The sequence below is a fragment of the Amblyomma maculatum genome, chromosome 11 (assembly GCF_055883805.1).
Source record: "Amblyomma maculatum isolate TAMU_Amacu chromosome 11, ASM5588380v1, whole genome shotgun sequence".
Taxonomy (NCBI): Eukaryota; Metazoa; Arthropoda; class Arachnida; order Ixodida; family Ixodidae; genus Amblyomma; species Amblyomma maculatum.
The window spans coordinates 117,788,413-117,810,950 of record NC_139354.1 but is presented as its reverse complement, the minus strand read 5'-3'; the positions used below and the strand labels follow the sequence as shown (position 1 = coordinate 117,810,950).

At 46.4% G+C, this 22,538-nt stretch overlaps 1 protein-coding gene across 1 annotated transcript in view; it reads left to right on the top strand.

Moving 5' to 3' along the window:
* Positions 1 to 22,538, top strand: part of LOC146174834 (uncharacterized) — a 44,617-nt gene extending 22,079 nt beyond the window's left edge. Inside the window, exons 5-8 of the mRNA XM_084585466.1 lie at positions 12,471 to 12,643; positions 13,924 to 14,044; positions 16,684 to 16,842; positions 21,545 to 22,538. Of these exons, the coding sequence (XP_084441592.1) occupies positions 12,471 to 12,643; positions 13,924 to 14,044; positions 16,684 to 16,842; positions 21,545 to 21,848 (757 nt within the window). The 3' untranslated portion in view covers positions 21,849 to 22,538. The remainder of the gene's footprint in view (positions 1 to 12,470; positions 12,644 to 13,923; positions 14,045 to 16,683; positions 16,843 to 21,544) is intronic.

Below are 22,538 nucleotides of genomic sequence, written 5' to 3'. Positions count from 1 at the left end.
TCATCGATAACCAGCGGCATCATATTGAATTTATTGTGCTCCCCACGTGCATTCATCTCATGATCTTGGGGTGGGATTTCTTATCGTCGGCGTCCGCCCTCATCTCTTGCCGTGAGCGCCTTATTCATCTGGCGGACCCCGATATATTACCGACTTCTGATTGTTCACCACGGCACGTGTTCGCAGCAGTTGATTTTGTTTTGCCCCCAGGACGCGAGCAGCTGATCATCGTGGCATTGGACTACCCTCTCGATGGCGAGGCCTTCGTTATGCCCGCTCCTCGGTGGACCTCCGACGGCCTAGCTCTTGCCTCGTGTCTCACCTCCTTCACCCGTGGTTGCGCGGTGGTTGCGGCCCTCAATACAACTCTCCAGCCGTTCTTACTGCCCAGAGGAGCCACAGTTGGGTTTATTTTTGACTGCGATCCCGTTCCCCTCAACACACTTTCCTGCGCACCAGCGCCTGCTGCCAAGCCTCCATTTCCGACATCCTCTACGCTCGCAGCCGCCATCAGCCCTGACCTTACATCCGAGCAGTCCACAGCTCTGCTAGACGTCCTCATGCGGCCCCGAGAGTCTTTTGATGTGTGCGCCTCAGCGTTAGGGAAGACCTCCGTCACCTCTCATCGCATAGAGACGGACGGCTCTGCTATTGTTCGACGACGGCCGCATCGCGTTTCAGCAGCAGAACGCAAAGTCATTGAGGAGCAAGTTGCTGACATGCTTGCTCGAAATGTAATCCGGCCATCCACGAGCTCTTGGTCCTCACCTGTGGTTCTCGTTCGAAAAAAAGATGGCTCAGTCCGCTTCTGCGTGGATTACCGGGCACTTAACAAGATCACGCGCAAGGATGTTTACCCTTTGCCTCGTATTGATGACGCATTAGACTGTCTCCAAGGCGCTGAGTATTTCTCCAGTCTCGACCTCCGCTCGGGATACTGGCAAATTCCTATGCACGATGCAGACAAGGACAAGACTGCCTTTTCTACCCCCGACGGTCTCTACGAATTTAACGTGATGCCTTTCGGACTCTGCAATGCGCCGGCCACCTTTGAGCGCATGATTGATACCGTGCTTCGCGGCATGAAATGGAAAACATGCCTATGTTATCTCGACGACATCATTGTCTTCTCGTCAAACTTCGCTCAGCACTTAGAGCGTCTCACTGAAGTCCTCACGTCCCTTGCCCAGGCGGGGCTTCAGCTGAATACCAAGAAATGCCACTTTGCCAGTAAGACCATCAAAGTACTCGGCCATGTCGTCAGTAAGGCAGGAATCCAGCCTGATCCTGAAAAAATTGCGGCTGTCGTTAATTTTCCTCGGCCCCAACGTCAGAAAGATCTTCGCAGCTTCCTTGGCTTAGCCTCCTACTTCCGCCGTTTTATTCGGAACTTTTCAACAATTGCGGCCCCCTTACACAAGCTCGTGTCTTCCCAAGTGCTTTACACCTGGTCCACTGAATGTGAAAACGCCTTTAAAGCTCTCAAGCAGGCACTCACTTCCACTCCTGTGCTTCGCCATTTTGACGCTGACGCGCCCACCATACTTCACACAGACGTCAGTGGCCACGGTATTGGCGCGGTTCTCTTGCAACGCAACGCAGTGTCTGAAGAGCAAGTCGTCGCATACACCAGTCGTACGCTTACTGCAGCTGAGCATAACTATACTATTACCGAGCAAGAGTGCCTCGCCGCTGTTTGGTCGGTTCAAAAATTTCGACGTTTTTTGTATGGCCGCCACTTCACCATTGTCACAGACCATCACGCACTTTGTTGGCTGTCATCGCTGAAGAACTTATCGGGTCGACTGGGTCGCTGGGTACTACGTCTTCAAGAATACACCTTCACCATCACTTATAAATCTGGGCGAAAACACCTCGACGCTGACGCTCTCTCTCGCTGCCCATTGATACCTACTGACGCGGCCCCACATACGGTCTCCTCTCCCTCCTGCCATCCGAGTCAGCCTTCTGCGGGCCACCTGAATGTTGCACCCATCGCTACAGCTCCACTCGAGAACAATGATGATTTCTCGTCCCTGCAGCTGACTGACTCTTACTGCCGCACAATCATCGCTCGCCTCCGTGGAGAATCAGTTGTCCCAAACAGTCGCTTGCGCCGTCAGCTTCGTCGGTTCCGATTTCACCATGGAACACTTTACCGCGACGTTTATCACCCTACGGGTTAATGCTGGGTAACCGTTGCCCCTCGCTCCCTTCGTTTTAAAATTATGGAGGCTTACCACGACGACCCTACTGCTGGACATTTAGGCCACTTTAAAATTTACGACCGTATCAAGAGCCGCTACTTCTGGCCTGGGCTTTCTGCCAGCGTCGCCAAATACATTTCATCATGTCCGTCTTGCCAGCATCGCAAGCGTTCAACATCCCCTCCTGCTGGCCTACTGCAACCTCTACCTTGCCCATCTGTGCCTTTTGACACGGTCGCCATTGACTTCTTTGGTCCTCTCCCTTTGACGTCAGACGGCAACCGTTTTGTTGTCACTGCCATCGACCATCTAACGCGGTACGCTGAAACCGCACCTCTTCGCTCCGGTGCCGCCTCTGAAGTCGCCGATGTTTTCTTGCGTGCGATAGTTTTGCGTCATGGGGCTCCTCGTATTCTCATTAGCGACCGTGGAAAGACATATCTTTCTCAAGTCCTTGAGGAAGTACTGCGCGCAGCCAACACCGTCCATAAGACTTCTTCTAGCTACCACCCTCAGACCAACGGACTCATCGAGCGGTTTCATCACACTTTGTCCGACATGATATCCATGTATATTGCTCCTGATCACCGGAACTCGGACAATGTTTTACCTTTCGTCACCTACGCCTACAATTCCGCTGTTCAGCGCACTACTGGTTATAGCCCTTTCTTTTTAGTTTATGGCCGTCAACCGTCGACAGTATTCGACACTACTTTCTTCTCTGCTCCCTCTACGTCTGAATCTCTGGGCGAAGAATTTGCCACTCGTATGGCCCAGTGTCGCCAACTTGCCCGTTTGAACACTGAAGATGCTCAACAAGAACGCAAAGCCCTGTATGATCAACGCCATCGAACTCCCTCCTTTTACCCCGGTGATGAAGTTCTCCTGTGGACACCAATCCGCATTCCTGGCCTGTGTGAGAAGTTCCTCCATCGTTACATAGGCCCTTATACAGTACTCCAACAAACGTCTCCGGCGAACTATCGCGTTACTCCCTCGCACACCGTCGCAGATCGACGTCGTCGCTCCGAAGAGATCGTCCACGTCTCGCGCATGAAGACTTATGCCCGTCGTCCCTCATCCCTGTAATCAGCGACCAGAGTGGCCGCTCTCTTGTCGGGGGGATTTGTGTGAGCGCAGCGCGTGAACTTTCACCTCTTTCATCGGTATAGATCCATCATCATCATCGCTGACTGCTTCTCGGAGCGTCGCGCGCTGTGTGCCAGCTGGTTCTGAAAAAGAACAGACGTTTGTGCTAGTGCTGTCTCACAATATATTCTTTCAAGGGAGCAAGATGTGAAGCGTTGGATTTCAATTGCGCTTTCTGTAAGTGACTGCCGCAAAAGCGATGCTGGAAGCAATAAAAAGATCAAGATTCGAGGTATTTAAATGATAGGATTTGCAATTATGCTAAAGAGGTTTGCAGCAAAACTGACGTTATTGGCCTGTAATGTTCTCGGAGTTTATTGTCTTGTTATGTAAAGACTTTTATTTATTTATTCATATACCCTCAGGGCCCGAAGGCATTAAAGAGGGGAGTGGGAAAGATACATTGGTACAGGGTACAGTGCAGCATAAAACAACATAGGAGAAACAACACGGCGAAAAGTGATAAAAAAAAAGAGGATTGGCGCAAAAAAAAAAGCGGAAAAGCAGTTGAGGCAAAAAAACATTTCCGACAGTCAACAATGTCACCGAAAACGAACAAAAAGAATTGACTACCATCTATAAATATAGATTACATACGGCAGTCTTAAAAGAATTTGGGTCCGTAATATCAGCAATGTGCCTAGGAAGGTGGTTCCAACTGACAGAAGTGTTTGGAACAAAAGAATAAGAGGCGTGTTTAGTACGACATGACGGAACACCTACTTTGTGAAGATGATCAATGCGACCTGAAACATATGTGGGGGTAGTTAGTAGCCGGCTCTTAAGGACAGGATTGTGGTAATAGATTTTGTGAAATAGGAATAAGCGAGAAATTTTTCTGCGTAGTGAAAGCGGTGGTAATGATAATGTTGTTTTCATAACGGTAACACTGGAGTTACGGTGATAGTTGGAAAGTATAAAACGTGACGCGCGGTTTTGAACAGATTCGATTTCAGATTCTAGAGATGCAAGGCCAGGGTCCCAGACAGAGGCTGCATATTCCAATTTAGGACGAACAAGGGTTTTATAAAGAAGCAATTTTATTGAACTAGAAGAAAGGTTAAAGTTTCGGCGCAGGTACCCCAACATGCGGTTAGCATTGTTAGTAATAGATTCCACATGCAGATTCCAAGAAAGATTGGAAGTTATGTGCACACCAAGGTATTTATACGAAGACACAGTTTCAAGAGGAGTATTATTGAGGTTGTAATTAGCTACTTCATTGTTACGACGAGAAATACGCATATGTTTGCACTTGTTAATGTTAAGCTCCATTTGCCATAATTTACACCACTCTGAAACTTGGTTAATATCAGACTGAAGAACAGAAATGTCAGAGTCACTGTTAATTTCACGGTAAATAACACAATCGTCAGCAAAGAGACACACAGAAGAAGCAATGCTGTTAGGCAAATCATTAATATAAATTAGAAAAAGTAGGGGCCCAAGTACGGAGCCCTGGGGAACGCCTGAGCCCACTGGAGAGGAACGAGAGTTCGATTTATTTGCTGTCACGTATTGAGAACGGTTAGTGAGAAAAGACTGAAGCCACGAAACGATGTTAGGGTCGAGTTTGAGGTTACTTAATTTGAAAAGTAGTAATTGGTGAGAAACTTTATCGAAAGCTTTGGAGAAATCGAGGAATATACAGTCTGCTATGGAACCCCGGTCAAGAATGAAATGAAGGTCTTGTGAAAAGCATAGAAGCTGAGTCTCGCATGAGAATGTTTTACGAAACCCGTGTTGGGAATGACTGAAGAAAGAATTTGATTCAAGAAAATTGGCGAGATGAGAGCAGATGACATGTTCCATGATCTTACATGGGATGCTAGTAAGTGAAATGGGTCGGTAGTTATTAGGAGAATGTTTGTCCCCAGACTTGTGCAGGGGAACCACCTTGCCCACCTTCCAGTCGCTAGGAACACAGCTACACTCAAGAGATTGTTTAAACAGTTCGGCAAAAATAATGGCACTATACACTTTAGTATTTTTCAAAAATTTTGAGTTAATGTTGTCCACTCCGCATGATGATGACATCTTCAGTTGTTCAATTATTTTTTCTACGCCCACAGGATCCATTATAACGGGGTCCATAACAAAGAAGTCACGCGGTGGGTAATGAGGAATTTCGGTAATTAAATTGTTCGTAAAAGAAGCAGTAAACACATCATTAAGAACATCAGCACACATTTCACTAGGAATTAATTGTTCATCTGTAGTTTTCAGATTGATTGTAGATGGGTCAGTTTTCTTAACCACGTTCCAAAATTGTTTTGGGTTATTTATTAGCATCGATGGAAGAGTATGACTAAAAAATGACTCCTTAGCTTGTTTTAGTGCCGATTTGTATGCAGATGCAGCAGAATAGTAAGCGTCCCATCGGGGCATAGAATTAGACACTTTGGCGGAGCGAAACAGACGTTTCTTTTTGTTTGATAGCCGTTTTAGTGAAGAATTATACCAGGGCGAACAGTTGTTAGTTAATATTTTTCGCAGCGGAACGTAAGAATTAGTCAGGGAGGATATTTTATCCTTATAAAGGGTCCAGTTAATTTCAATTGGGCGGTCATGAAAAGAGGGCAAGTATTCATCGATAAAAGCAGCGAGTTCACGATTAATTGCATCAAAGTTTGCCTTTTGGTAGTCACGGATATATTTAGAAGTGTTATATCGGTGTGGTATCGCGACATTTACTGAAAAATGGAGAATGTAATGATCACTTAAACCTGGCAAACAAGATATTGGAGCAACGATATCAGGCGACGTGGTGAGAACAAGGTCTAACAAGTTTGACGAAGAAGATGTAACACGGGTAGGCTGGGTAACAAGTTGGGAGAAATTAAAGTCGGCACACATGCGCAAAAAACCATCGCACTCTGTAGAAAAAGGATCAACATAAGAACGTTCATTGGACCAAAATATAGTTGGAAAATTGAAGTCACCTACCAAAACAGTAGGAACGTTTGGAAAACGAACGGTAATGGAGCAAATAGCATCATGAAGTTCTTCAACAAACGTGGCACTGTACGAGGGAGGGCGATAGCAAACTCCCAAGATCAGTTTTTTAAAGCGCGTGCGCAGTTCAACCCAGATAAGTTCTAAACTGGTGACGACATGAACAGGAGAAGAAAAAAGTGTGTCGGCAACAGCTATCAAAACGCCACCACCATTTCTGTCACCCCTATCACACCGATAAGTGGTAAAATGCTTATTGCAATGAAAGATTTCAGAGCTATCAACTTTTGCTGAAAGCCACGTTTCAGTAAGGCAAACAATATCAGCATCGCATGCATCGATAGTCGCACATAGCTCATCACGTTTAGGCACGACACTTCTAATATTTGTGTAAAGGAACGATAATGAACGCTCAGACACCGAGGAGCGCCCACTACCCCTCACGCATCGTTATTGTACAGTAGTTTCCGGTGAAAAGCTTGTAGTACTGCGAACTTCAGAAACGCTGTCATTAAGCTGGTCGTAACAGTAACACTTGCCGTTCATGTAAAGCTTATTATAGCGCAGTTTGAATTTAGACTTTTGAGCGATACCAAATTCTACGAGTTTTTTCCGTGCCTGCCGAGTCATGAGAGAATAATCTTCGCTTACCTTAATGTCTTTATCTTTCAGTTTAGAACTTGAAGAGAGAATTTTTTGCCTAGTTTTAAAAGATGAGAACTTCACAATAACCGGCCTGCTTTTATCCTCAGAAAAATTACCAAGTCTATGAGCCCGTTCAATTGATAGCTCCGATGGTGTCAAGTTCAAGGCGGATGAAAGTACATTCAGAAGCTTTACTTCAGTGTCATCCCAGGACTCAGAATCGCTGTCAGAAAGGCCAAAAAACAGAAGATTATCACGGCGCTGCCTATCTTCGAGCTCTGCCTGACTAGCCCTCAGTTTCAAATTTTCGCAAGCTAGGTTATCAGCAAAACTTTGCAGTCGTTGACATTCCTTCTGCAAAGATTCACTAGCGGCAGCTTTGCCTTCGACTACAGTTAGCCTTCTGTCAATATCTGATAGATGATTCTGAATAGCCTCCTGGCTCTTCTTGATTTCATTTACAGTACTGATTAAGTCAACTTGGTCTTTCTCCATTTTGGCGGTTCGAGTATTCATATCTTGTAGCAATGAAAACAGATCACTTAACTGTTTCTGCTGTGTATCGTCATTAGCTCCTGGTTCTTGGGAACGCGTATTGCGTCCGGGTCCTGGGTTTTCTTCCACGTCACCAGACAGCAAAAGCAACTCTTTAACAACCATCACACACTCGCGTAGCAAAGACAAAAGTATTCCCGGGCGTGGGAACAGCAACAAACAGGCATTGTCCGATTTACTAGCGTATAGACAAGAGTCGTTACTGACCTGGGCAAAAAAACGGACAAAATTGAAGAGCCGCATCACGTAGCTGCTCCCACGCCCACTGAACAGTTCCGGAGCACGCCAGCAGTTCTTATCGACGACGGGTGTTGATGGCATAGTCGATCCGGACGCCTTGATCCACGGAGAGGTTATCCAGCAGGGTTGCCAGTGTTGGTCAAAATTTTCATCGTGAAGGCCGACGAAACGCACAGGCGCGTCACTGCAATTCCACGCATCCGAAGTACACTGGGCGCCAAGCTGTAGATAGGAAGTAACCTGGGCAAAAAAACGGACAAAATTGAAGAGCCGCATCACGTAGCTGCTCCCACGCCCACTGAACAGGCTCCCACGCCCACTGAACTGGGGGAAGAACTGATAGATTTCAGCCCTGTCGAACGAATCCTGCCCCGAACAAAGCTCTGACTATCGTAAAGCGATATTGCGCTATAATGCTGTGACATGGCTTTATACACTATAGGAGCCCATAGCTGCAGAGTTGTCAAGCTGCTGCAAAAGATAATCATCACGATATAGATCGATGTTCGTTGCAGGCATGCAATGATCATACGCATGGCTGTGACTATTTGATGTAGCTTTCCCTGATAAATGATTCAAAATAGATGTAAAACATTTCGACCTTTTCCGCGTTACTATGTTTAGTTGGGTCATTTTGTATTTTTCCTTGAATGCAAGTGTTTGGTCTGTTTGGCTATTTTAATGTATTTCGAATATGTCTTAGGACTGTTTTATATCCGTCTTTAATCGTGCAAGAACTAAATGTTTATCCTTATTTATTTCTGCTTTGTCTTTAGGTTTCATCATTTACTCGTTAGCAGATGACTGCTGTTACTAGTAAAACATATTTTTTGCCCTCGTGTAAATTATCGTGAAAAGCTCTGTATTTCAATTGACCTATAAATTATGTTTTATTGCGAAAGCAATACTACACTCATGAACGGCCTTCCGCGTAGCAGCGGCAGGTAGTCTTGACCTTTAGAATGACCTCTGACGTCATACCAGGGTGAGGGAAGGGCTACCAAGTCCAGTCGTCGCGCAGCGGTGGCCGGTAGCCATGGCGCGCCGCGCTCCTCCCGTTAGAGGCGCTGCGCTAGATCTCTGACGTCATACCAGGAGCGAGAGACGAACTAGCAAGTCGAGTCGTCGCGTAGCAGTGGACGGTAGGCACACGTGAAGCCGCGGCAACTACTTCTAACACCGTGGCCGCGGCGCATTGCGTTCCTTCTGTGGGAGGCGCTGCGCTCGCTTTGACGTCACAATAGAGAGGTAGGTGGCGGAGCCAGGCGTTCACAGTCTGCCAAGTCAGTCGCCATGCCTCCGCAAGAAAAGACGCGTCGCCTCGCTGCTGCTAGGAAGCAATGGCGAGCTACGGAGACAGATGAACAGCGTGTAGAGCGTCTCACTCGACGGCGTGCTCAAGACGCAGCTAGGCGGGCACTTCGATGATCTCGTGAATCCTGCTCATCTGACGATAATCGAGACTGGAGCATGAGGGATGCTCTTAACAGCGAAGCTGACTCTGTATCCACGTGTTCATTCACCAGTAAAGAACCACAAGCCATGCTAAGGCGTAGCTAAGATGTATTGCTTTCGCAACCTAACAGGCTTAACCAAAGCTAAGCCGCAGTCAATTTTTTTCTCCAATACTTTGTGACGTTGAGTGAGTTATCAAGTATGTTCTGGACCACTGATCACTACCATATAAAGAATAAAGAGAGGAGGTCCAAAATAGGGTCTTCCGGTTTTCCTCGGTAATGGCTTTAGTTTCAGAAAAAGCACCAGATGCATAAGCACGCTGTGTCCGGTGGGGTAAGTAGTCTTTCTAGAGACGCTGAGGTGGGATAGAAAAGCTATAGGTTTGAAGTTGGTTAAATTAGTTGAAACATTAAAGAGCTCGATCGCAAAGATGAAATCTAAAAACATATGGAACCCAAACGTCGGCCAGCATCAGTGCCCTGTCTTAGGTATTATTTTAAACTAATAATAGTAAAGGCGATAAAATTGGCAGTGCAGGAATTGCTTTGCTTAGGTACCAATGGAAGGAACGAATTATTGCTTCATCCTTTTCAGAAGTCGAAATTGATATTTGCCGTTAATTGGAAGATAGATTGTTTCTGCAGTTTGAAATATCGGAATGAATTTCATTTCTTTTAGGTAACTGGGAAACGTGCCTGCGGTAAACATATTGTTACCAGTATTGCAAATCAAGTCTGTCATAACTGTGAAACAGTTTGATGCGGTAAATGGAGATATCGAGTCCTAGGAGTGTTATTAAAATTAAGAATAATTTTTAAACCTTCATCAGGCATAACAAACAAAAAAAAAGCAAGATTGATTTGCATGAGACATTCTGTGTACGGAAATGATCAGTTCAGTTCAGTCGTTCAGTCGCGTTCGACTCTTCGTGACCCTATGGACCATGTCACGCCACGCGTTCCGGTCTCTCACTATCTTCCTAACATCACATAACTTCACCTGCAGTGCCTCGAGGATGCCATCTAACCATCGCGTTCGCTGCCTACCCCTTTTCCGGCGACCCTCAACCTTTCCCAACATCAAATCTTTCTCCAGCGACTCCTCTCTTCTCATCAGATGACCAAAGTAGCTGCGCTTTAACTTTAGAATTTGACCCTCCAATGAGCAGTCAGGGTTTATGGTCGACAATATCGACTGACTTGATCTTCTGGCAGTCCAAGGAACTCTCAAGAGTCTTCGCCAGCACCACAATTCAAACGCGTCAATTCTTCGGCGGTCAGCCTTTTTCACAGTCCAACTCTCGCATCCATACATCACAACTGGAAAGACCATAGCACAAGTTATACGGATCTTGGTTGGCAGACTAATGTCTCTGCTCTTTACTAGGCGGTCAAGGCTAACCATTGCTTTCTTTCCCAGAAGCAGGCGTCTCCTAATTTCCTGGCTGCAGTCTCCTTCCGAGGTAATCTTGGAGCCCAAGAAGAGAAAATCTGTCACCGCTTCCACTTCTTGTCCCTTGATGCTCCAGGACTTGACTGGGCAAGACGCCATGATCTTTGTCTTTTTAATGTTCAGTTTAAGCCCAAACTTCTCACTCTCTTTTTGTACGGAAATGATATGAGGGTTTATATCCGGTATAGAGAAGTGCCCTTGAAGGAATTTGCGATATCGATTGGCCCATAGACATTGCCATGAAAATCAAATTTAATTATCTTAGAAGAAGCTAATCGCGTGTTAATAAAATCGTCCAGAAGTACCAATCATTATTTTGCACTATTTACATGTCTAGAAATTTCTCGCTCGTAATACCTTCTCCCTGCTTTGTATTTTATTTCAGTTATTTCAGTTATTTTATTCTGGTATAGCTTTGAAAAGCTGGCGTTTCGTATTACTATTAAGGTTGTTCTTTTCGCACGTCGTTGTTAGCAAGCTATTTTTCATCCACTGGTTAAGGGACAACTGTAGTGCCTGCTACATTTTTCGCGCGATACATTTGCGGACAGCGCACATAAATAAAGTGAGCAAAATATTTTACTACGTATTTTAGGCCCTGTGCTGAAAGAGGCGATCCAGTTGTCATATGAGTGTGCCTTAGGGCATTCTAACAGTCTTTCCTTCGCAGAGAGGATTGCAACGCTGTTTATATTTTGTAGCTTTTTGGTGTTTAAAGTCCCAAAAGACTCAGTTTTGAACGAAACGTTAGCGGAATGAAGCAGCCTGGGAACGGAGGCTGCTGGGCCTCAGGGGGTTCCGGCCGTCTGATTCTTCATCCTCTCTGCTTTAACTGATAACAATAAAGCCGTTATCACCGTCATAAAACATTTTTCGTGTAACTTTTTTTTTATTCGAGAAGTTTGCCATCAGACATAATGAAAAGGGAGCGGGAGTAGGAGGAAGCTAGAAGGAGGAGTGTAAACAGGTCTGCCCTAAATAATCGCATAGGCTGCCTATAAACTGATTGTTTAGCGTCCACTTCCTGTAATCACAGTCAAGGTCCCACCGCAGGCCTACTTTCCGTAGATAGCACTGTCTCATGGATGCTGTAGCTGGGCAGGTCCACAATAGATACCTCACATCGCAAAGTTCCGGTGAAACACCACAATACGGGCACTTTTCGGTCACTTGTAAGCGTTGATCACGCCACCGATGACGCGCAGAAGGGGTCATATCCGCTCCTGCCCAAATCCAGTGCACAGACACCTCCTCCTACCAAGTGAGATTGCATAGAAGACAAAAGAATAAAATAAAAACCACAGAAATTGAAATACACTGAAATGTAGAAAGGTTGACTACTGCCACTATAGCCAAGTATTTAGGTAGAGCAATGAGCGCGAAATACTGAAGCCGTGGGCTCAGGTTTCCCGGCTACTTGCCTGCTGTCCCTCCTCCTTTTGGTAAAATGTTCTTAGTTCTAAACTATTGCTCGAAAACAAAAACCCACGCATAACCGTATTAAACGTTAGTTAGTTATATGTGGTCCTATGGCACATAAGGGACAGTGGCTATCATGCGCCAAACACAAGGTTAGATGATCTGTCAGATGTTTAAGGTACAGCTCAAAATGTGATTTCAATATATGGTTTCCCCGTTTTCAGGAACTGCTTCGCTGTTTCGTTCTGCAGTTGTTCTTGAGTGTTGAGTAATGACCGTTTTTTAAAGGTCTAGTTCTTCTCATTGCGAGCCTGCTATCCTAGGGATATATACGCGTGTTCCCATTTTAGCAACTTGTGACTTAGACTGCAGCATCTTTGTGCGGTGCAGGAGCTGCATCCCTGACCAGTGCGGAAAGCGCGTCCGCTGCTCCCTTAACGAGACGTGCGTGTTCGGGCGGTGCTTTTGCCGTCCTGGCTACATGGTGGACCGCGGCCACTGCGTGCGGGCAGAATGTCTCACCAGTGCGGACTGCATTTGGAAGAACACCGAGTGTTTTTCGGGTGAGTCATTACCTTCTTGCTCCGCTGTGGTGCGCGTCAATTAAACAAATCATGCACCAACTCTCCCACAAGTCGGTACTACTCAACTGCTGGGGTGTAGGGAGCGTATAAGCGAATGTGCTAAAAATAATTGTACCCATCTTTATGGGGCAATATGAGCTTTGTTAGTGATTAGAATGCCAATACTCGTAGGCCTTGAGGAAAGAGATGATCCACCACTGAGATAGCTGGTCACTGAAGTTTGCGAATGGACAGTCTTTAAGTATGCACCCATGGGCCTGACGTAGATATGAATCGCACCTCTTCATCAGCAACTTTTATACCTTTGAAAATTGGGATTTTGATACTGGCGATTTTGTTATAGTAAGCTGGACATAGAAAAGAGACATAGGTAATAAAAGCAACAACGTTAATTTTTGCTTCACCTTTTTAAGTGCCGATGGAGGCGAAAAGCAAGACGCCCGTGTGCTGCACGATGTCGCTGCCCGTGAAATAATCCCAGGTGGCGAAAATTTTCGGCGCCCTCCACTACCACGGTCTCTCATAGTCCAAGTCGCATTGGGACGTTAAACCATTTCTGAAGCCTGCCCAGGGACGTATACATATATCGTGAATAAATAAATTCAGAATTTCAATCAATTTGGAAAGGGGCCGGATATCGTTTCGTAATATTGTCGCGTGGTAGTGACCAGGGTCGATGACACAAATGAAGACACAGGCTTGATGGTACGGAAATTAACTCTTTTATTGGGCTGACTTGCGCCCGCAAAAGAACTAGGCAACTCGTCGGCGGCGATAGCAGCAAACGTGTTGGTCGATCGTCGAACAAAGAATTCTCGTCACACTCGTCAACGCTCAATTTAAAGACTGCACAGAACAATCTAGATAACGTCGCAAACAGCTACCAGCACGGGCAGGAACATTGTGGAAAGACACACGAGTGGCCGGAATCTTCGAGACAGATCTCGGTGCATCTTGCGCTACAACAAAACTGATAAAGGTGTGACTCGCGACATTGAGCATTAACACACAAAGATTACGGAACTGATACGCGATCCAGAATCAGAGTGATAAGCCTGTATGCCGGCGGCTGTTGAAAAACAACAAATACAGTTTTGAAGGTTTCGCGGCAATATGGCGGACAGCCCTACGACACCTGACTACCTTCGGCTACCCAAGTTTTGTTTCGCTTTTCCAAAGAAGTGTGTTTATCCGCAAAAACGGCAACTTTCCCAGCTATGAACGCTTCTTGGCTTTTTCTTGTATTCTTTTGCTACCAGGGAAATGTGTCTGTCGGCCAGGTTACAGGGTCGTGGATGGAGACTGCGACCGAGAATACTTCGGCAGCTGCAGTCTCGGATGCGCCTCGGTTCCCAATAGCCAGTGCGGAGACGGGGCCATGTGAGTGCTCACACTGAACAACCGCTCGCGGTGTACCGAGTCGATCACTCTTGCCTACAGTGCTCTACTGGTGCTTGGCGGTGGAAGGGAAATGAAGTTTAAAGACACGTACTGAGTTGCTTTGGGATACTTGCACTTACGTGAACTGCGCAGACAAAAGCGCATAACCCATAACAAAGAAGGTGCTTAGAAATTTGACTTTATTTGCTCTGAAGCACACCGCTCGAGCGCTTTAGTTGAGTGTGATGGATTGTGTACTAATATGGGGACAGAAACCGACCTTTCCTGTCTCAGCACTATGGATCGCACTTCCTCATTTTGCTGGTGCTTGTCCGCCCTTCTGGGGAGAATGCCTCGGAAAGGTAGTAGCTGGCATGTGAAGTCGCCGGCAACTGATTGGTTGGTGGTTCGTGTGACGTCATGAGAATGCATTTCATGGCTGTATATGCGGGAGCTGCTGCTAACTTGGGCAGCAACTAAACGCGACCGCTGGATTCCGAGTCGTATAAGGTACTCTTAGGCTATGACGGTGTGTTCCTACAGGGTGGTTGAAGCGGGGCTGTATAATATCGCGTACTCAATGATTCCGGAGCAAGATGCAAAGGCAACGAACTTTAATACCAGGGGGTCAGCCTAGAGGGAAAGGAAGAAGCGGCACAGACGCGAAAACGCGAGCAATACTTTGGCTTGCTTTTCCTTTAAGTCATGCATCACCTGTAAATGCCAGCTGGCAATATCTATGCCACGTTGTCTTACACATTGAATTAATGTATTCGATTACAATCTATTACGAGGGCATCCTGAGAAACATTTGGAGTCAAAACACCTTGAAGTGAAAACCGAAGTGAAAGCGCACGTAAATAGCAATTGGACTTATAACACAGAACGACAAAACAGCCATCAATACTTTTTTTAATAAATTACTCTTTCCTCGGAAAATGCTAGACGGTAGTTTTGAGTGAATTGTGCGCCGCTTTTGATCGACGTGACTTTGTACAGAGGTGCTGCTACAGACCATATCCACTAGTTGCAAACTTACTGATCCAGAAGCGCGTCGCGCGGACGGAGTGATTTCGACTGGGACACGTGCCTTTAGGGACGCCTATACTGGAGCTCAGTGGTATCATAGCTCAGCCCGGAAGAGTAAATTGAAAAAGGCGCATGCATGTCCGCTTTGGAGGCTAAAGTAGACAAAAACACTGCCTCCGCTGAAACTATCTTTTCTAATGCTGCCAGGTGCTAGCATTCACTCCAGGAAGAAGGTCTCTTAAAAATACTAGGTGGCTATATATTTGGCAAACCACTTATATGCGGGAACAACATTATTCCGCACTCGTAAAGCTCAGTTTTGGCTCGTTTAACTTTGCGCTAATACTTGTTGTAATGTTCAGTTAAGTATTTAATGGGTGCTTTGGGGCTATAATAGGATAGAGGTTCTTAATTAGTGTCTTTAGTGCAAATATGTTGGAGGATATAAAAGCGATTATATCGACGACGTTCAAAGTGCGCAGTGACGCGGGTAGCCTATCTCGTGAAGAACCTGGCTACCTAGAGACGACACAGCTGTGAAACGCAGTGGCCAGCCAGGCTGATTCTTTCCCTCGGCCTTGGTTTGGAACCAAGTGCCTTCACAGTTACCCGGGCGAAATCAAAGAACTCGCGTAGTACAACAAGGTTGATGACTGGGCACGTTTTGTGGGTTCATACTTAACCAGCCAAAAGACGAGACACAGCAAAGAGGGGACAGGACAAGGCTCGACTATCAACTGAATGTTTATGATCGGAAGAAAACAACGAAGACTCCTTCCGAAAAGCTCGCGCACAACCCAACCGGTGGAATGCAAGATATTGGGAAGAAGATGAAGACGAAAATACAAAGCCAATTCAAAGTCTCATAAGACTCATAAGAGCCCAAAAGCCTCATAAGAAAAAGTTCACCACCTGCAGAAAGAATGTAGTCTACCGCATTCCGTTGAATTGTGGCCGGTGCTACTACGGGCAGACAGGCAGATGTCTAAATGTGCGCCTGACGGAACACTCTAATTCTCTGGGAGGGAAGGCGAGTTCCAATCTTGCGCTACATGTGCAATCCCGAGAGTGTAAGTCGAAGCATGACCCGTCCCTTTGTGCGCCTGACTTCGATAATACGGGTGTAGTTTACAGCAATGGTAATCAACTCTGCAGGGAGTTGGTTGAGGCATTTTACATTGCTAAAGCCGAGGACAAGTGTGTGGCTAAGGCGTCGGTTAGCCTTCATTGTAAGGAATTTGACCTTTTAGAAAAGTCGTTAGTTAGGCCTTGACTTTGAATTGGCTTTGTATTTTCGTCTTCATCTTCTTCCCAATGTCTTGCATTCCACCGGTTGGGTTGTGCGCGAGCTTTTCGGAAGGAGTCTTCGTTGTTTTCTTCCGATCATAAACATTCAGTTGATAGTCCAGCTTTGTCCTGTCCCCTCTTTGCTGTGTCTCGTCTTTTGTCGGGTAGTACAGCTTTTGCATAAAAATGACATCGATTGCTTTAAGATGCAGACTAGACTTCCGTAGTGTCTGCCTGCCAGACGTTTCCTTTCGGTGAGGAATGGTTGAATGGGTGTCATCGGAAGTGTCATGCATTCAGAGAACGCCACGACTTTTCCGTAGGTGCGTGTGCAGCCCCGGATACGTGTACCGGGCAGTTGGAGGTTACGAAACCTGTGCACCCGTGGAATGCCACCACGGTCTGCCCTGTCCGGGACAGGGATGGCACTGCGTCGACTACGCCTGCTCCTGCGCCGAGGTCAACGACTCTGCCAGCTGCGGGTGTGTTGGTGTCAGCAGTCTGCTTTTGATTTGCATCTAGAAATGTCAAGTGGGGCTCGAAAATACACAGGCACGCACGGTTATTCTGAAGAGAAATAAGATTAGCAGTTGAAAGTAAGGCGGATATATCGCGGTACTCTCAAAGTTAAAGCGCACAAAAGTCATACTTTGGATGCAACGGTTATTCAAAGATGACAGACGCTGACATGGTGCGTTGCAATAGACTGCTTAAGCAGAATCAGGTTCGAAAGTTTCTGTTTGTTTTCTTTTCACAAGCTGTTGTAACAAGAGGCTTCACTCATTCACCATGCAGACACAGACGCCGCTATCTTCGCCTATTGACACTTCAGTTGCTTAGCAAGGGAAGCTTGGAATGAATTCCTAGTAAATATCCGTTTGACTCTGCAGCATTTCGAATTCTCCTTTTCTGGGCCTGCAAAGCTAAATAGTGGGTTGAAGTGTCTCTCACGCTATTCGTTTCGCGTGAAAAGAGCGCATGATCTTGACATTTTGTTTTTTTCTGTGGACGTTGCGGTATTCACTGTAATCTTCGCACGCCATGCTCGTCTGAGTTCGCCAACTGCACAGTCGTGAGCAAAAGCGACATACAACATGCAGTCAGTGGCGGTGCTCGGCAAAATTTCATTGCAGTGCCATAGAGCAAAAGCTGTCAGGGATTGAGGCGATTATGACAGTTACTCATTTTACCGAAATACATGCGTCGCTGTCGCTGCCCCTCCTGCTATCGCTAAATGACGTTTTGATGCAGTTTTTTTTATCTCCATCATGGGCTGCGTGTTGTATACCACTTTTGCTCACGACTGTATTTTCCAGGGGCGTTTTAGTCCAACGTTTTGATTTTGACCATATCAACGTAGCATCAACTACAGCGTCTGCTGCCTAGCCAGCAAGTTTGTGGTTTCTTAGCTTAGAAACAGAGATCGTCCATTAATATCTCTTCAAATGGCCTTCGAGCGCTGCTACACTGGCGGTTTCAATGACCTTTGAGTCAATAGTATTTGGAGTGCACAGAGCAGCTCTGAACTCGATATAAATCTCGAAGGCGTTTCAGCGGTGGCAGCGTTTACTCTGGGACGTGAAGCACGTGTAGCAATGTGCTTGGGAATGAAGTCAGAGCTGTATAATTGTTGAAAAATAAATGAGGAACATTCAATCATACGAATTTATTTCTAGAAAAAGTCAACCCTGACTTTGAAGCGTTGCACAAAGTTCAATACAATTGATACCAGCGGCACCAAAAACGACGGACACTCGCTCCCTGAAAAGCGTACGAATACCATAACCTTCGTTAAAACAAGTAAATTTATTTGAAGAGTGAATAGTAAGATAAAACTAATATTATATTAGTTTTCACCGTATGAAGGTTCAATTTCTGGCCAATTGCTTGCATCCCTGCAGAAGAATTACAGGCGACGGCGGTGCAATGCCACCTCGGGGTGGGATAATGGAATATATTGAAGTCAATCGATTAGCCTTGTATCAGTGGTCCAACTCATTCGATCACGATTCAGAAACGCGAAGTATCTCGACTCAATAGCCTTTGAAAGCAGCCGCGTGACAGGGGTATTAGGTATCGAGCAGGCAAGGGTATCGGAGTGAAGCACTTGTTGCGCTATGCGGGAGGACTAAGCAGAAAACCGGGCACTTGGCCGTTAGAAAAACATTGCGCGGGCACATAAGCTCCATCATTAAGGTAATGAAAAGGCAACTATATTGGCTTCTGTCTGAGGCTGCCATTGCGGATCGTCAAACGCGTATATGCTCTTTGCTAGTTGCTAAATTCAGTTAAGTTCAGTCGTTCAGTAGTGTCCGACTCTTCGTGACCCTATGGACCATATCACGCCACGCTTTCCGGTCTCTCACTAGCTTCCTAGCATCACATAACTTCATGTGCAGCGCCTCGAAGATGCCATCTAACTACCACGTTCGCTGCCTACCCCTTCTCCGGTGACCCTCAACTTTTCCCAACATCAAATCTTTCTCCAGCGACTCCTCTCTTCTCATCAGATGACCAAAGTAGCTGAGCTTTAACTTTAGAATTTGACCCTCCAATGGGCAGTCAGGGTTTATGGTGGACAATATAGACTGATTTGATCTTCTGGCAGTCCAAGGAACTCTCAAGAGTCTCCGCCAGCACCACAATTCAAACGCGTCAATTCTTCGGCGGCCAGCCTTCTTCACAGCCTAACTCTCGCATCCATACATCACAACTGGAAAGACCATAGCACGAGTTATATGGATCTTGGTTGGCAGTCTGTCTGTGCTCTTTACAAGGCGGTCAAGGCTAGCCATGGCTCTCTTTCCCAGAAGCAGGCGTCTTCTAATTTCATGGCTGCAGTCTCCTTCCGGGGTAATCTTGGAGCCCAAGAAGAGAAAATCTGGCACAGCTTCCACTGCTTGCTAAATTACAATCTTTTAATGTATGTCTCTATTATTTCGAAAGCTACCGCTTTGTGAAAGACCATCCGACATAGCTTTAAAGCACACTGAACAAGACTTGAGGGGGAGCCTCAGTTCCCAAACCGAGCCAACGTTTCGACAAACAGACCTGTGTCTGTTTGTCGAAACTTTGGTTCGGCTTGATAACAGAGGCTCCCCCTGAACCATTATCAGTGCTCTTTCATTTCATGATTCCACGCGAGATTATTGAGTTGTACGGAAAACTAAACAATTAAAGTAGCTCCTTTCATGGGGAAATTGAGCTCTCCGAGGCCCTTGCATATCGTGTGTAAGACATTTGTATGATCGTGTGAGACGGGGCCCTCGCATATTGTGTAAGGAAACATGTTTGTACGGATTGTTTGAAAAGGGTCTTTATATGAGGCGATGTTTCATATAATTCATCTCACGACTTTGTGCTGAAAGTTTGTGCGAAATAGTTGAAGAACAAATTGAATGACTACTGATTAATTGAGTAGCAAAGATCATGGACGCAAAAGTAGCCCCACAAAGACAGCTGTCGACGGGAGCTACTACGTTGTCGCGTTATCCCCATAAACGTGGGTCCTGTATGCCCGAAAATGTTTGAAGGCGAAATCCTTACTTGGCCCCTGAGTGACGTGGTCAAGAAGTGTTAACAGCTAGAGGCACAATAATCCCGTCGTGCCTCGCTGATTGCCGTAGCAACTGGGATGCCAGCAGTCGTAGTGCCAGCATAGAGGCGAGTGACCCGATGGCATGCACAACAGATACCCCTGTGGCCTCTTGCTCTTCTTCGCCCGTTGTTCTTGTTGCGACTGAAGGAAGAAGTAAAAGAAAATGCACGCGCCTGCTACTGGTTTTGTAGCTTTTTTTTTTATTCGAGAAGTTTGCGATCAGGCAAGCTGGCTCTGTAGCTGAACCATTTCTGCTGTCTCGTGCGGACAGAAGAGAAAATAGAGAAGAAAAGAAGAGGGAAAAAAACACGCGTCTCAACAGCCGTTGTCCCCCATCGAAATGATAGTGGATGCAATAAGGGCTGCAACAGATAAAAATATGGTGACAGGCTAGCCTCCGCCGCAAGCGGCGGTGACCTACCAGTCCCAGCCCCGTAGGGCCAGGAGCAACCAACTCCCCATCTTCACCTGTGGCACGCCATCTGTTCTTGTGGCATCAGTAACGTATTTTCAAGTTTGCGGCAGATTTCCTTTTTTGTATGAATTGCGACGTAATTGTCATTCAATCAGCGTTCCTGGTTGTGTTACAGTATTTCGCTTCCTACTTGGCATGTATCTTCTAGTCTAGTTTACCACGGGATTCGAACCCGCGACATATGTACCTCCAACTGTATCCCACAATCAACTCTCTGCACCACGTGACCTAGAGCAGCGGCAGTTGTCAGAGGAATAGGAATGGCGAATGCACCGTCAGAGAAGAAGGAACAGTGGCGAGCGCCCCCTCAATGATGCAGAAAGAGCACAGGGGGCATCGCGCTACCGGAGGCGTTGTGGCGCGCACCTTAGAAGGAGGTGTGCGAATCTTGCATCACGGCATAGCATAGCGCGAGCGATCTTTCGCCTTCATTTAAGTAGGCGGTTTAAGTGTCTGCTGAAGTCTTGCGCTTTGATGTGGAACGAGCTTTTTTTTTTTTTGTTTCCCGTATTAACAGTAATGCGATGTATCAGTTTCAATAAAATAGAGCTTGACTGTAAGGAGGTGGACAGACCAGGAAGTCTACGAGGACAGATTGGTCGTAGCTGAGGCTGCAGAAGAATAATTAAAGATGGGTCGAAGATACCATTATTCTAAAGAGAATGTAACTGGGAGCACTTTGTCCATTCCTCTTAAAACTTTACTGTAAAATTGCGACTGATGCCATTGGTAACAATCATTGAGGCGCAGCATATCAAATTTGCAATGAGCATAGTCCATATACTTTATGGTTCTACAAAGAGTGAATTTTGTTCTTGTTCCAGCCCTCAATTTTTCTTCTGGAGGAACATAGCAGGCGCGTGCGTGTTCTACTGCATCGGTTACAGTGATTTCTGACAGGCGGTAGTGTATTCATTAAAAAATAAGCTTTACAGAAAGTGGAGTGTTTTAACCCATGACAAGTTTCCCAACTGTTCAGATTAGATACCCGTGAACGTAACTGAATTGATGACAGCGTTTGCAGAGCATACGCTCCAACGCCCTAGTTGTAGCTGTGCCCATAAGCTGACCCTATGGCTCATCTCCACTCTTCCTTCAATGCGACGTCCAGAGACAGCGTGGCGGCCATGCTGTCCTTTTCGGAAGAGGAGCCCCCAGCTCACGAGACCGCCCTGCTGCTCTGCGGGGGAGCACTCGCCTTCATCACTGTGGGGGCCCTGCCCGTGCTTGTGTGGAGGCGCTTTGGACCCGGACGACGCGACAGGCACCGTCTACCAGCACCAAACAGAAGCCTCGGCCAGTATCTGCTCGCATGGCCGCAGCATGCCGTGGCGCTCGCTATGGCGCCGCGCCCTCAAGGGTTTACACTTCGGGCGCCAAAGCGACGGTACCCTTTTGATGCGCACAGCACGTGAGGGTGAACACGAAATCATATCCATACTAGACCTCCCTGCAGTTATTTTTGTATATGTAATAATTCTATTGTGAACCAGCCCGATCGTAACCGTTCATAACCCTATTCTAATACCAGTCTATTGATTTACGGCCAGTAAGTATACCACGGTAAACATTTGATTCGTCATTATTTTCGCCGTTGTGTTTGCGGAGAGTACCGAAATAAACTTCGGAAGGGGAAGTTGTATAGAGAAATATTCTGAATAAATTGTTTTGGGGAGCCATGCGGGACCCGGGCCATCAATACGTTGTGTTTGATAGTGGTACTATATATGTCGTCAGCGGGGTTGTGTACTAAGCGAAGTTTTTTTCATGGTTTCCGCCCGTGCTCCATGTGATGAAATCGGCTCACATTTTCGACAGCGGGAAAGCGGTGCGAACGCAGCGTACGCGTGGCGTAGTGTAGAGGGTTCTAGAAGATTGAAGAAATGCCTTTTTTTTTCCGCGCGAGGAGAACGCGTAGACTTCGGTGCATCGGCGTCACCCTCTCCTCATCACTTGGCGGTGACAATGACACCCGACCGGAAAAGCAACTGAATGCCTCCAGTAGGTTCGGTCGAAGATGACCAATGACGACACGCATATCTGAGAGGAGAGGACGCCTGTACAGTGGAAGTTACGTATATGTGCGCGCTGGCCTTGGACCGTTG